The sequence below is a fragment of the Temnothorax americanus genome, unplaced genomic scaffold, assembly GCF_048541705.1.
Source record: "Temnothorax americanus isolate GAGA-0224 unplaced genomic scaffold, ASM4854170v1 Scaffold36, whole genome shotgun sequence".
NCBI lineage: Eukaryota > Metazoa > Arthropoda > Insecta > Hymenoptera > Formicidae > Temnothorax > Temnothorax americanus.
Window position 1 is genome coordinate 543,851 of NW_027509505.1, and position 15,358 is coordinate 559,208.

General features: G+C 45.7%; 3 protein-coding genes across 4 annotated transcripts; 1 reads left to right on the plus strand and 2 right to left on the minus strand.

Moving 5' to 3' along the window:
- Nucleotides 1–525: 525 nt before the first annotated feature.
- Ltl (leucine-rich repeat-containing larval translucida) lies at nucleotides 526–11,487 on the plus strand. Its single transcript, XM_077414494.1, has 9 exons — nucleotides 526–680; nucleotides 745–2,596; nucleotides 4,344–4,512; nucleotides 4,851–4,984; nucleotides 5,452–5,713; nucleotides 6,281–6,547; nucleotides 6,657–6,902; nucleotides 6,998–7,199; nucleotides 8,916–11,487. The coding sequence occupies exons 2-9, from the start codon at nucleotides 2,181–2,183 to the stop codon at nucleotides 9,149–9,151; spliced, it is 1,932 nt and encodes a 643-aa protein (XP_077270620.1). The 5' UTR covers nucleotides 526–680; nucleotides 745–2,180; the 3' UTR covers nucleotides 9,152–11,487.
- LOC143901869 (uncharacterized) lies at nucleotides 11,244–13,441 on the minus strand. The gene is made up of 5 exons (XM_077414497.1): nucleotides 13,306–13,441; nucleotides 12,485–12,808; nucleotides 12,126–12,347; nucleotides 11,811–12,017; nucleotides 11,244–11,725 (listed from the first exon to the last, which is right to left on the minus strand). Exons 2-5 carry the CDS (start codon nucleotides 12,627–12,629, stop codon nucleotides 11,529–11,531), a joined length of 771 nt encoding a protein of 256 aa, XP_077270623.1. The 5' UTR covers nucleotides 12,630–12,808; nucleotides 13,306–13,441; the 3' UTR covers nucleotides 11,244–11,528.
- Nucleotides 12,978–15,256, minus strand: LOC143901868 (uncharacterized). 2 transcript variants are annotated; one of them, XM_077414496.1, is made up of 4 exons: nucleotides 14,839–15,256; nucleotides 14,243–14,721; nucleotides 14,002–14,154; nucleotides 12,978–13,920 (listed from the first exon to the last, which is right to left on the minus strand). In XM_077414496.1, exons 1-4 carry the CDS (start codon nucleotides 14,934–14,936, stop codon nucleotides 13,673–13,675), a joined length of 978 nt encoding a protein of 325 aa, XP_077270622.1. In that variant the 5' UTR covers nucleotides 14,937–15,256; the 3' UTR covers nucleotides 12,978–13,672. The 2 variants fall into 2 exon arrangements, with proteins under 2 accessions (XP_077270622.1, XP_077270621.1); XM_077414495.1 differs by having other exon boundaries at nucleotides 14,804–15,256.
- Nucleotides 15,257–15,358: the final 102 nt, after the last annotated feature.

Here is a 15,358-nt window from a genome sequence, read left to right on the forward strand (position 1 = left end):
TGATAGAACACTTACGATCTCGACACGGACACGCGTACTCCAGGGATTGCTCTCCTTACGATGATTAACGAACGTAAGACTGGGATTTATCTCGCCAAAGTCTTGTAACGGGCGAGAGTGCCACGCCGTGCGTTTCTTGCGCGATCCCTTATATTCTGATTAAAAGCCCCGTTATAATTCCGGCCTCTCCGAATTTTGATGTCGCATTTCAAAATAATATCGATACTTGTGACAATTAAAATGAAATGAGAGCAGTCCTAAGATATTAGGATTATATATATATATATATATATATATATATATATATATACACACACATATATCTGTTTCAGACATAGGGTAACGAAAAAGGAATGAAAAGAGAAGGTGTTGCGACGAAAGCTACCGGGCTACCTGAGATACCCAACGTCATAAATCACTCGTCCGAAATGCATCCGAGCATGAGAGGCAGGACATTCGGTCGACTTCTCGACTCCGTCTTAAATAATTGCCGATAATGAATCGGTCGAGTCTAACGACGAGCCAAACAGTTGTCTCTCGGCTGGCCCCTTCGAATTGATATTCCAAAAAAATTCATTCAGCTTCTGCTACGAATCTAGAATCTCACTTCCAAAACGCAACTACGACGAAGAAACAAAATCGCAGCTTGATTTATCTTTCAGAATTCCGGGTTTCCAAGTGTAAGTTAATTAAATTAAACTTACGATAGTCGACGATTATCTATAATGTATAATGAATTTTTAGATTCATAGTTTCGATGAGGAGACAGGCAAAGCGACAAAGGAGAAAGAGAACAGCTATGAAATGGTTTGCGACGAAAAGAAGAAGAAGAAGAAAGCGCGATGGAAGGCGAGTGGGAGAGACAGCGCGAAAGAATTATCTGGTACATATTTTCTTTAATGTCGTGCACCGTGCGAAGCAGTTAAGCAAAGGTCACAAGTTGAGCAATCTGTTTATCGGTGCAAACAACGATGCGACACTCGTCGAAGGAAAGGTTGATGAATCTTTCGTCGGAACGGCTGTCCTGGCGAAACTCCTTCGCCTTTCCCGAGTCAGGCTCCACGAGTGGAGGTGAGAGATCTCCCTCCTTTCGAACAATCAAAACTTCCGGGAATAATTGGATAAACGTAAAAGGAGATAAAAGCGTCGCCTACCGGGGACTGGATTTGAGTAAGCGCGGTAGCCACGGCGAGGGAGTATAAGGAACGTGCTGTGGGGCACGGCAGAGGGGCAGGAGAACGAAGGAGGAGTACGAGGTGAACAACAACGAGACGAGGAAGGAGAGAAACGAGAATATGCATAGTATTGGGGTGTGGTGGTAACGCGCAGGAGGAGAGCAGCTGTTGGAGCCGAGCCGTTCGTGGCTGGACCGTTCCGTGAGTGAGCGCGCGGCCGGTAGAAAGAGAAGATGAGCCCGTCGGTGTACGCGCGTAACGTACGACGGAGGGGGTCGTAAGAAGAGTGAAGAAGAGCCCGGAGGGAGTCCCTCGCCGAAGGAGGCGTGCGGCGCCACGGTGGGTACCGACGCGACGACTCGGTTGCGACTATAAGTAAGTCTCGCGCGGCGCGCCGCGACTTAATGCCGTCGCCGCGTCCGTGGCGCCAAGAGGAAGGCCCGTTGGCGACGACGATAAACCTCCTTCTCGTGCGTCCCCGCGATTGCGAAGGAGAGGAGAGAGAGAGAGAGAGAGAGGGAGGCCCGGTGAACTTATATTCCGTAGGATGGTGTGGATCGGCGACAGTAGAGATAACACGTGGCTGTCAGTCGCTACCGCTACTGTGTCGATTTCGCCTGCCAGTGTTGACCAGTGATCGGTGTGGTACAGCGATATTTAAAAACGACACCGCGCTTTCAAGGACTCCGGATTTGTTTTACGCGCTATGAAACATTGTGTTGACGTTTGTGTTTTCTTTAAGGGACAGTCGTACAGTTAAACGCAGACGATTACTGTCGTGAGACCTATAACATTCGTGTACATAGTGTATCGAGTGGCGGAGACGAGGAGAAGTAATTCATTTTCGCGTAAGTGGTGGTCGCGCAGAGGGTGGTCCCGTTTTGCAAACTTCTTGTCGCGAAACGTCGTCGGTTTCGTTTGATCGCGTATCCGACAATCGCCCTGACAATCGTCTGTAATCACATTTCGTAGTTCGGTGCTCCCGCTCTCGCGTCAAGTGACAGCATGTCCGGGATTCTCTACACGCTGCTGGGCCTCGCGGCCAGCACGAGTCTTCACTGCGCCGTACGCCGTGAGATCAGCCCGTGCACCTGCCGACAGGAGGAGTTTCCCAGTCCCGTTATCAACCAGGCGGCGACGGTGGCCGCGTCCACCGGCGGGGTCGCCAACGCGAACAACAATGCTGGCGTCGGTGGCGGAGGCGGCGGTGACAACCACCACGTAGGGGAGCGTATCGAGGTGCTGTGCGAGAAGATGAAGTCGTTTGACCAATTGGCCGAGGCATTGAGCGGCAAATTCACCCCCGAGCAACAGATCACCCTGCGAGTGGCACACTCGAATTTACGTGACATATCGCGCCACGACTTCAAGGAGCTGCGTATGTCCATCACTCGACTCGAGCTGAACCACGATCATCTCGGGTAAGTGCGATAGACAAGCGATGACGGAGTGATTCGTCGATGCGTGCGTGAACGATGATCTTGAACGGTAAGATTACGCTCAAGTACCGAAGTCTTCGAAGACGTGAAGAATCACGAGGACGCGATAATGACTTGATTATCAGTCACGGTTACTACAACTCGCTGCGTACACAGTTGTGGTGATAACGACGGTTTCGGAGATCATCTATTCCTCAAATGCGGTAAACACTAACTAAGCAACTTTTCATCTCAACATTTTTTTCATTATACGTAAGATTATTTCTTTGGAATTTTCGCTACAGATTAGGTTGCTCGATTAATTCAATGTCGACCGGGACATTTGAAGGAAGGCTTGGCATGAAAACCAATTATTAACGAGGTTTCTACGAAAATTTTGCGGGACGATCGAAGAGTGGAAAAAATCGGGGTTGAAAAATACTAAAGGCAAATTGAACGGCAACGAAACGCCGGAGCCGTGGTGCACGTCTGTCAGCTGTACCCGCGTAGTCCGTCGCATAGTCTCTGTGTGAAGTGTGCCACACACGTCGATACGGCCGGCCAGTATCTTTGCAAAAGGTCATCGTCTGCTATTGCGGACATTGAATGGAGGCATTTATATATGTATAACAAAGAAGCGATCTTAATTCTCACAATGAGTATTTGCGAAGGCGTTCGCGGCGCCATTGCGTACACGTTTGAACCGACGCTTGAACTTTCGTCGGGATGGTACATTGGGAGAGCTCCCGCGAACGATGGATCATCACTGAAATCTTACAGCTGATCGTCAAGCTTGATTGTCAATCTCAGATGCTTTATAATAAAGGTTCGTTCAGAGAATCACCTGCGGGGTTCTCTCAATCGCATCCGTCACAAGCTTTTCTGTACGGGGTTCCGCCCGGTATTATTAGATAAAGCGACAACAATGATAACAAAACAGGCGTGACACGACGGCCGGTGCACGGCGGAAGCAGGATATCGTTACATAATGGTTTTATCGCGGAGATTGGTGAAGAAAGGCGACAAATCGTCTCAATATGCCTCGACATTGCGGCAAATTCGGTGCGGTAGCCTCTCGGTCGAGGCGAGAGACCGCGAGTTTTCCAGTCCGTACGTTTGGCTCTCGCTTTGTATACCATTCGTCTTTTCTCGGTATAATGTCCCGTGCGGTGGCCGTCATTCTTTACGAGCGAAGCGACACAAAGGACGAGTTACCAGTCTTCCTTGATTATATCCTATCGCGCGCGTCCCACACAGGAGGTTGAGGAAAAAAAAACACGACGGTCCTTGAGGACCGTATACGTCTCTTTAGGAACTCTAAGTATTCTCGTGAGACAGCGGGACGGGGGCGGTAAGAATGAAATCTTAATCGTGCCTGACCTCTTCGCGCGAGTTATCGCGCGAAGCTGAGTGTGTTTACCGTCGTGGAATAATTAAATAACGAGTCGCAGTGAGCCAACACTAAGTGTATAATCAAACGATAACGTCTGGCGCGTCGCCACTTTTTCAGGGTCCTCATTGGCTCGGCTCGTTGCTCCGGTCACATATTACTACACAAACGATAAACAGCGTTGTAATAGAATATGAAATACTATTGCTCTTGCCGCGCGACGAAAAGAAAAGGATACAGATCTTTAGAAAAATAAGCATCACGAGCGCGGAAACGCCACTCGCGTGATTACCGTATGTCCGTCTATCGTTTTCCTGAAGTCAAGGACCCGTGAACGAGCGTGATATCGTTGATTTGCAGGGTCGTGGACGGTGACGTTTTCGCCGGTCTGGGCCGTATACAGTATTTGAGTCTCGCGGACAACGAGGTACCGTCGATACCGAGGCACATCTTGTCGCATCTATCGCTGCTACGAACTTTGGACCTCAGCAGAAATCGGATAAGCCGCATCGATTTGGATGACTTCAAGGTAAGTGACTCGGGGTTAGATTACTTTATCTCTAGAGTTCATGTGCACTATACAGTAAGAGAGAGAAGAGGAGCAGAACGAAGAGGTCCGTTAGTGCGATATATCACAACACCCGCACCCTAGTCACGTGCTATGATTTTTTTCGGGGGGAAAAAAAAAGAGAGAGAGAGAGAGAGAAAACGGAAGCGAGTATTAAAAAATTCCAAGAGAGATATTTCATTTAAAAGACTGTTAAAGGAAAAAAAATCATAAAATTGAATAGTCATCAGAAAGGAGAGAAGAGATATCAAGCTTATTATACAACGTTGCAATTTAATGTTCTTTTTTTTTTATTTCAGTACAATCCGACGCTTCAGCACTTGGCCATGGCCGGAAACGCGATCTCCGAGATGACCCCGGGTTCGCTACCGCCTCTGGTGAAACATTTGCATGTCGGCAGGAATCGTCTGAACAGCCTGAATCATACTCTAAGGTACCATCGACTTATACCTTTTCTCGTAAGTTTGGACGCGAAATTCGAGTGAATAAATCGACATTTTAACGCTACGATAAATTATACACTGCGGTAGTGTCGGTGACACTAAAGACATAGCTTCCATTAATTATCTTTGAACATCGCATTTGTGCTGGAAAGCTACTGCAGCCTCTCGCCCATCTTGTTTACTTATCGTTTAGACACTACGGCTCTTATCTAATTCATTCTGTTTATGTCCGAGCCATCAAGCTTGATGGTATGCGAATCGCTGACTAAAGAAAATTCCCTGCGTAAACTATTGATCGGCATCGACCTTTAAAATCGTACTCGGGGACTCCTCGAGAATCTGCGAATCTGCGATTCTGCGTGCTCGCTCCAGCGGCGAACACGTAGAGCAGGATTTAGCCACCGCGCGATTTTAACCACCGCGATTTAGCCACGTGCCCCATTTGTTTGCTTTGCAGAGATTTGAATCAACTCGAGTGGTTGCTCATTAATTCTAATGAGCTCACGTCACTCGACGGCGAGCTACCGTCGTCCGGCCACAATCTCAAGATGCTTTACGCCGTGGATAACAAGCTGACGCATCTGCCGGCCGAGTTCCGATACCTTCACCGTCTGGAGACCCTCTTCCTCCAACAGAACAAGATCCGAAATCTCGACGGCACTCTGCAGAAAGCCAGACGCCTAAAATTCCTGGAGCTCTCATATAATGAATTGCAAGAGGTATATAGTTCGCCACGTCCACGTCACGCGAAATTCTTCTTAAGTTTCGACTTCGATATCCAATTTCGTAGCGCACGTAAAGACGAGCGCATAACACGTTTGACCCGTTCACAAAACGCGAGAACAAAATTTCGTTTTCTAAATTATATTATGCTGAATAAAACGGGTATACCTTTGATAGAGAGGATTTTCGAGGAACCTAAAAGAAAAAGAGAGAGTAAATCTGTGTGATTCGCGAAGCATCGTCAGGCGAGCGCATTCGGAGCGCACGTGCTCTCGAATATTACGCTTTAACGCGCGCGACACGACGGGGGAGTCGGAGGAGGTAAAAGCGCGCCATACATTGGACCAATTACCACGACGTAACGTAATTATTGCCGTCTTCCGCCTGACGGAAGGATCTCGAGTCAGCACTCGAACGAAACAGACGGACGTGTCTCGCGTCGCGACTTTCTCGTTCAAACTTGCGTGACTCGCGCCGGCTCGAATGGCCGTTAATTAGATCGCACGGTTCACGCGCATATCACATGGATAAGAATTCAGACACCTTAAATTGTGCTTCTTTAGCTGAACGCAGACGATTTCATAGAGGCCGAGATGTTGGAGGACCTCGAGCTCGGGCACAATTCTCTCAAGTCTCTCGGCGGAGCGGACGGCGATGGAAACGGGAGTAGCGCCCTTTATCCCCTCAGATCGTTGAAGTGCCTGAACTTGACGCACAACGAGCTCCGCGAGTTCTCCCTGGCCTCCCTGCGCGGTCTGCGCGAGCTCAAGTTGCTAGATTTGTCGAACAACCGGATCGCCAGACTGCACAGAGGAAGGCTATCCTCCGAGGTAGGTATCTACGTCATCCGATACTTTACATGTTGACGAACGTCATCGTCGAAGTCGTTCACGTTTACTAATCTGACGATCGGTCGGGATCTATTTGCGATGCCCGTAGAATTTGGTGGAAGAGGAGGGCGAGGAGATCGCGGGCAGCACTATCCAGGACTTGAGTCTTCAGCATAATGAACTGCGTAGTCTGGACGGCACCCTGTTCCTGGGCATGAAGGAGCTGCAGAGGCTGAATCTTAGCCACAACGCGCTGGGCCCCACGATCGGGCCGCGCGACCTGCGTGGTCTCGACGGGCTCCGTGTGCTCGACATCTCGCACAATCAACTCACCACTCTCGAGGATACGTCGGAGGTATACATAAAAATCGAGTTATCCCTTTCGCTTTTTCCTTTTTTTTCTCTCTTTGTTCAATGTGTGATATAATCGATCGCACAATCGTGGTTTAGACGTGGCTACCGTCTCTGGAGGAACTGAACGCGTCACACAATCGCCTGGTCACGCTGTCCGGCCGAGATTTTCGCGGTTTCCCGGTGCTCTGCTGGGCCGACGTGAGCATGAATCAAATACGTACCCTCATGCCGGAGCTGGTGGCCAATACACGATGCACGATTCACGGAGTCCCCGACGTGCTACGTATATACCTTCAAGGTGAGTTTATATTAGATACACGCATTATCTCTCTCTCTCTCTCTCTCTCTCTCTCTCTCTCTCTCTCTCTCTCTCTCTCTCTCTCTCTCTCTCTCTCTTTTTATCAAGGCGTCCCTCTTTGCCTTTTAGCCTTTTAGTACCATATTTAACGCCACCGTATATGTACATATTTCTATTCACGCGCATAACAGATTGTTTATAATAATATTATATAATAGCAGCAAATATTAGAATTTGTATCGCGGTATTAGTAAGACTCTTGTATCGATCTGGAGAATAGATAGCGTGAGAAAAGACGATCTTTTTTTACAAATATCTGGTATTACTCGATAAAATGACTCTTAACTAAAGTCAACAGAGAGCGACAAGATATATACTGGAAAATTTAATTTTGGTGTAACATAATTGCATAGATGAGAGAAGGAACGACCGCGCGGATATATATATGCGCAATGTTGTTTATTACCCGACCGGTACATAAGAGATTCGTCGCGAACGAACAGTAATCGAATTAACAACCGTAAACGAGATTTTGATTCCCATAGGAGAATCCTCCGCTCCGACGAGACGATTGTTCGTATCGCGGTAGATTCTGATGTCTCGCAAGCGAACATTCCATTTAACAAAATATAGATTTCATGCTCTACGCTGCAATAAATATCTAAAGGTTACAATTCTATGAAATTTCAACGCAATTTGATGTTGCTTCTCTGCTTTTTTTCCGCTAATATCTCGCACTTTCCTTTTGACAGACTTGGGGTAGCTCAACATTATTTAGCAATATTATTGACGAACGATTAAATTCAATTAGACCGTTAGACATTAATCGAAGCGGACAGAACGATGTATGGCGCCAGTGCCATCGCATAATTAATAAATACCGCTTGTAAGGTCCAGCGTGGACATACAAACAGAGGGAAGACGAGCGAAGGGAGAGGAAGAGCGAGAGAAGGAACTGGAGAAGAGAGAGTGTGTATGTGTGTGTGTGAGGCCGGGTGTGAGGGGACGACGGAAAATAAATTACTCGCTTGATAATCGCCTTGACTCCGTTCGGTTCCCGAGGCGTTATTTGTTACAACGATTACATTTCTCGCGATAACCCTCGCTGTGGCGCCATCTCATTATTTATTATATACTGGCGTCTGCCCATTGAGCTTTGTTATTGTTAATATATCGTTTCTCTGTCTCTCTTTGCAGCCACGCTATCGTGCCCAATCCCGTTATCTCCGGCTGGTTTCAGTTTCCAGCTTGACACTCTCTTTCCCCTCTTCGCTCGCGGTTTCGCGCCAGGAAACCCGTGGGACTCGCGACGAAAATCACGACGAAAAAATTTGGGAAAGTCGGGTTCGCGCCGCGAACGTAACACTCGCTATTAGCAATTAATGTTACAGCTAGGCGAATCTTTATCATCACAGCTGGGCTCCACATCGTCATTAATCACGCATGTTTTAATGATAATTTATTTATTTATTTTTGTATGATAACTCACAATCAAAATAATACGACTCTCGAATTTAGGGCTGAGATACAGCGAAATATACAAGAGCATGAGATACCAGGAACGAAAAATCAAATTGCCCGTGACGCTCTCTACATATATCTCTCCACCCATATGTATCTCTCGTTTCTCATATCTTATTGTTGCTCCACTTCATCGTGTGTCACGCGGCAAGCCCTTACACTCACACATACACACACGTGCTTTGTTGTTCGTAGATAATCCCGTGCTGTGCGACGCCGGCCTGGCCGACTTGACCGTCGCGCTCGAGGTAAATCACGCCAAGGTTTACGGGGTCGGCAGCGATTGCCCAACCACGACAACGCCCGTGCCGCCGACGACGGTCGAGCTTACGTCGGCGCTGCCACCGGCACCACTGCCCCCGACGCTTCTGCTAGCTGCCGCGGCGGCCGCGTCGGGGGGCAACGTGTCCTTCGCCGCCACCCTCGAGTAAGGGCCCCAGCATTGCCGCGATGCGTGCTGGCCCTGTGAGAATAATTGCGCGAGCACCACATCAAGCAGGGTGAAGATCCGACGAAGGAAGATAGGAAGAAAGGAAGGTACCCGAGAAATTCGCGCGAGAATTTGTCGTCTTCGTTTGAACGAGACGGGAAAAAAGGCGCGAGGTAGACCACCAAAGTATGAACGGAGCAATCGTCAGAAACGACATGCCATCTCTGTGGACACCCATTGGTAGTGCGCATCGCGTGTATGTACATCGTGCGTAATGTAATGTAACGGGCTCGACGATAATTCCGAGCGCTCTCGGAAAATTTCGTTCCCAGCGATTTCGAGGGGGCGGTGTGTTTGTGCGTCTGTCTCTGCAGAGAAGCACCTTCTTTAGTCGCAGCAAGTCCCGAGAGACGGACCCGCACAGCCTCGATATGTATACTTAGGAGAATCTTGCGCGTCCAAAAATATCCCGTTGGATATTCGGGCTACACGAGGACCGCGTTCGTCCGATATCGGAGTCTTGAAATAATTCGAGAAAAAAATTCAAGATCCAGGATCCGTGTACGTCTTCAGTGAGAAACGAGTGAATGCGGAATTGTACCGCGTACAAATTTATACTTTTCCGTTAAGCAACAGACGAGGTCCTTACGTGCCTTTGCATTGTAAATAGTCTCCATCAGCGAAAAGTCTTGTTTGCGTAGCAGTAAACCATATTAAAATTATCTTTTCGTCAAGTTGAGCGCAAAATAGCCGACAATGTATAAACAAAACTCGATATTGCATCGATTAGCGACTCATTCTTATTTATAAATTCTTCGGGAACTTAAAACGTACGACATTCTCAACAGATTCCATCACGCGTGCAATAAAAAGCTATAAGAGTATATTGAATATCGTTGTATTTTGGAAATCCGCGTAGAGTATCCAAGCGTCCCGAGACCACGACGGAAATACGTTAATCACCGCTTTCTGATAAGCTACCAACGTATCGCGGGGCGACAATACGAGTGAAGGAAAACAGCAGCAACGTTCTACAACGTGATTATTCGCGGAAGACTTCGGTCTTCGGTCAACTTTCTCGATGGTCATGTATATGCAAATGAATTCCCGACGGGTCAATGGAGCAAATGAAATCTGTTAACTTTATGCCGTTGGCATGGGCAGATTGGCAGTGGGCGATCAATTGACTCCTTCGTTAACTCGTGCCAATAGGGACGAATTGTTATCAGCGTGCCTCCACGCATACATAATGGGATCAGCCCGTTCGTCATCCGCGTACGGTGCTCGGTTATACCATGCGCGCGTAAATATTACGATAAATACAGCATAAAACCGTCCGTTTCCGGAAATAATTCGCAGAAAGAAACACCGCGCGAGACATCCTTCCCTGAATCAATATTATAAACGTTAAACGCACTAGTAGTAAATCAAAGATTTCGGAGTTCGGCTATATTCCGTACGCTAAATGTAGCGTAAATATGAAAATTTGTAAAATTTATTTAAAAAATAAATCATTTGCCGTACAAATGGCGTTATTTTGACTCGAGATCGTTAGATCTATCAATCGTAAATCTTGGACGTAATTAGTATTACTTGATTCTTTTGACACACACACACACACGCCCATATATAAATATATATACGTATTGCAGAAGGCAGCCAACTTAAGCTAGCACGACTGCTAGCTTAATTTTAGCTAGAACTCAGAATCAAAATTAATTTATCTCTATTAAGTATTTTAATGAAAAGTAACTTTGCGTCGCGAAGAGGCATCGCGAGAGAATCGTGAAATATTGATTAAGTATTACAATGATCAAATGTAACGCCTATCCAGTCAACCATCTAACAAGTGTGCAAGTATGCGCGATATGAAATATCAACGAAAATTATTACAGGTGTGCGGTACATTAACGTAACGTCCAAATGTCGTACTGATTTTACTTATAAGTGTATTTCTCACGATGCTACGGGGACGACGCAACGTTGACATGTACGTAGGTACCATTTATATAGATATATATATGTATAAGTATATGTACATATATATACTTATAAAAAGACAAAGCAGAGACCTGTTTATATAATTTTAGCGACTAAGTTATTATTTATCCGCACTGTGATTTGCAATTTGCTCTCTTATGACTCTTGTGACAAAATAAAAATTAGAGAAACAAAAAATTATATATCTCGTAACGACGATACACACATATAATAAAATCGTGCCGATGTTTAGACAACGACGTGTGAAATGTTACATGTCTTATGCATATAACGATTTATTTTAAGTATCTTAACTTTTATTAATAAAGACCTCTCGCAACGAGAGACAGAGCAAGATCACGTGTTATTTCTTACAAAATATACTATTCTACGAACTGTTATAAATTAACGTAACTTAAGTTAGCATTAATCGTTTTACAGTTTTTTTCTCTATTTATATAATACTTCAGAAATACACTTCGAACTTGGCACAGAAACAAGGTGATGTCCGACACTTTGGAACAATCGGAAAAATCTTTTATAGCGTTCAGCTCTTTGAGATGCTCTTTCTTCAGTCTCGGTTCAATTTGCTCGACTAAAATGACGATTAAAGTAACTGTCTCAGTGGCGCGAACCAATTATATTTCTTATTCCAGATTTATATTTGGAATGTCACGTACCTGTCCAGTGATCGTCGCTGTGTGACAATTGGACAAAGTATTTATCCTTTGTCGCTTCGTTGTGCGTGAAAAAGGAAAACTTTACACGTTCACAATCCTGTTCCTCTCGAAGGCTTAGATGTATGTCCAAATTTACTTTGTAGATGTTGCATGCGCGCTTAATGGCATCCCATTGTAAGATTTTCTTTCTCTTCCTTTCTTCTATTTCTGTCAACCGTCAAAATAGAATGAATAAGAGCGAGTTCGACTGAGGGTGAAATAACGCAATAGTGAACTTTCGTACTCCAATTCAAGTAAATACCAAGCTGTACTCACCGAGCTGTAGATCCACCATTTCCAACGACAAGGTTTCTCTTTGCACTTTCGCCTTTTCCAACTCGTCCTTCAGATTCTCCTGCAACTTTATTGCATTTGATATCTTCCTATCGGTTACTTTCTGCTCCAATATGACAGCATCTATGTCAGACTTTATCGCGCCAATTTCCTGTTGCAGCTCTGATATTTTACCAGTGTTGACAGATTTCTTCTCACTGCAGTCTGCGAAACAAAGACAAAATGTTGCTCTTGTGCTTTCGTAAATAGTGCTTTTCGAAAGCAAATTTTTGCCACGTAAACTCGACTTTTCAACGATAGTCTCCGATAGTTCGCCGAAGCACGCGGAGGGAAAAGCGTACCCTTTTCGCGGAGGAGCGCCTGCTCGATCCTGGCGTCCACAGACAGCCGAAACTCCCGACACGACGACGTCCATTTACTCAGGATAGTGTGGTCATCATTCTGGAAGACGTCGAGCAGTATGCACTCAAGTCCCAACGGATCCATCGCACTCGCGAACGGGCACGCGGACCGGTTATACGGTTACTCCACACTCGTTACCATTGTTGTTGCGTTCAAAACATTTTGAATGGCAGTGACGCCAACGTCGCGCCGCGAACATAGCTAGAGACCTCCGAGTCGGTAAAGCAGGCATCGCGAACGTTGCAAATCGATTCGCTTATTTCCTTGAATATTTACAGAAATCATTAAAATTGTTGTAAAAGTACTGTTTCGCGGCAAGTAACGTTGAATCGTGAAATCTACAGCTTCCCTCTCTTATCCCTTTTTTATCACTAAAATATCACAGACGCGCGTTTTATTTTCCGATATGTATTTTTTCAATGAATTGCAGAATTGAAGATACAATATTAATTTATTTGCGCAGGTGCACACACACGTGCACGCATACACACACAATAAATATTTTTAAAATTAAAATTTAGGAACGAGTCTTTTAAATTAAAATTTTAAATTTAAATCACACCTTGAATAAAATATTATGCGCTCTTATTTCATTCAAAATAAACGATAAACTGCCGCTTATGACAATACACGACTAATCGAAATAACCAATATTACAGGAAAGAGCAACAAAAGAGCAACTGGATTTAGTCGAAGCCAAAATGTATTCTTTTAATGCTTTTTCAGATCAAAGGGCAACTATATGTATCCTAAAACGTACCGTGTCATACAGCATTCATTAAAAAAATGTTTTTCAACAACTTGAATACTCGTCTTTGATAACTCGATAGAACACGAACAGTGTGATTCACGGTTTTTACGATACACAATACATTTCCAACATTAGTCAAATCATCGTGATTCTCGCGACCGCGAATCTATCGACGTGACGTAACTTTGATTAACACAATCGGCATCACTGCAGTGCCACGTAGAAAGTGCTTGCGTGACAAAAGTTACTTCGCGCATAACATTAGAGAATTATAATAAATTTTAATATATTACAATACTAGATTTTTCGTCAACAGATACGATTCGTAACGGCAACAAAATGTAAAAACACTGAAATGTCTCTAACTGTTCCGCGGTTATTCGAACGCTATCGTCGAATCGATATTTGGCACTTTTGTCTCCTTCCGGGGCATTATCTCGACCATTTGCAGACTTCCATCCTCTTTCAAAGTCAACACCTGTTTTCTACCTTCGCCCCTGTCTTTCGCTTCCGTTTCTTGCGCGAGATTTGAATCTGATCTCGTCCTTTTCCTTGAGTCATCAATATCAGCCACGTCGATCGACCGCGGAACATATACCGGTTGCCGGGAAGACGTGGAATCACCTTTCATAACAGAAATTTCCTTTTTAAGACACATTTGCGGTAATACGTTAATCTCGTGGGTAGTACAAATATTATACCTACTTGCCGGTAATGTATTAGGGAGATACGGATGATCGCAATTTGACAAACCTATCGGTGACGACGACGTCGCTTGAGTAACAGGCAAGATTGGTCGAGCTTGCTTTAAAAGTGTCATCTCTACCTCATCATTCTTGCCAATAACACCAGACTTGTCTGCAACAACGTCAATAATGTGACAATAAACATGGAAAACTGAATGAGCAAATAACGTATTAGTTTTCTCGATTCAGCGATATCCAACCTGCCTCGTTCTCCTTGCTTCCCAAGTCACCCGCCTTGTTACAAATGTGCCTCTTATCCCGCTGGTTCTCCAAACTGTACCGTCCACAATCATCGCAGAATAATCTTTGCTCGATACGATCTCTCAAGTGGCGCATCGCGAAGAAATTGAGACGCGTGGTATATTTGCACTTGTCGCATTGCAGCCAGGAGTGAGATCTCTTCGGTATCCTTTTGGAGCCGCCCGGACTCTCGTTCCGCAGCGGTTCGTCGCAGCGGACAGAGATCTCTTTCTCCCCGGATCTCGCGATCCGCGGCGGTTGACACGGCTTCGGCTTGTCGCCGCAAAGCTCCCCGTCTTGCAGGGAATACTTTTGCTCCAAGAAGCGTAGGATGTGGTCCCGCGTGTTGCGCATCTCCGTCTCCAGGCGGTCGAGGGTGTTGACGAAGACGCCGCAGCTGCGGCAGATCACGTCGTCCTCGGATATCACGACCATGTATCTGCGACAGGAAGATCGAACTTTTTAACTTAACGTCGGGACGCGTTACGCGCGGGCCGCTAATTATAATGCAGATTTATCACCCCTCGCCGACCAATTCTCCGAGTTTCTCGATTACCCTGGTCCGCGAGTTTTGCGTTCTGCACGTGGCCAAGGCGTAGGAGCGGCCCAGGACCTCGTCGTCGCAGACGAAACATCGCGACGGCTCCCTCGCATCCTTGCTATCGTTATTACTTCCTTCGTTCATGATCCCGAAAAATGCACGCGCGAAACCCGCGATTCTACTGTCAAAACTACCGCCCGGAATCCAACGGCCGTATGTGAACGGTGAACGTGCCGCGAATTAGGTTAGGTTAGACCTAACCTAACTCAAATCGTCGAAATCAGAAAATGTATATTTATGATAGAGAAATTCTTTGCAAACTGTTACGCGCATTTATTTGCATTGTTTGCGTAACACGACTGTTATTTCCTTTATTTTAGTCTTTCTTGAAACCCTCACGTCCCCCCACGCCCCACGTCCGCCGCCAGATAAAATATGCGAAATAAAAAGAAAAGGTATGAGGAATCAAAATATTGCGAGGATATTATAAGATGTATGAGAAAGAAAAATCTTATCTCTTGCATTATAAAGTAAA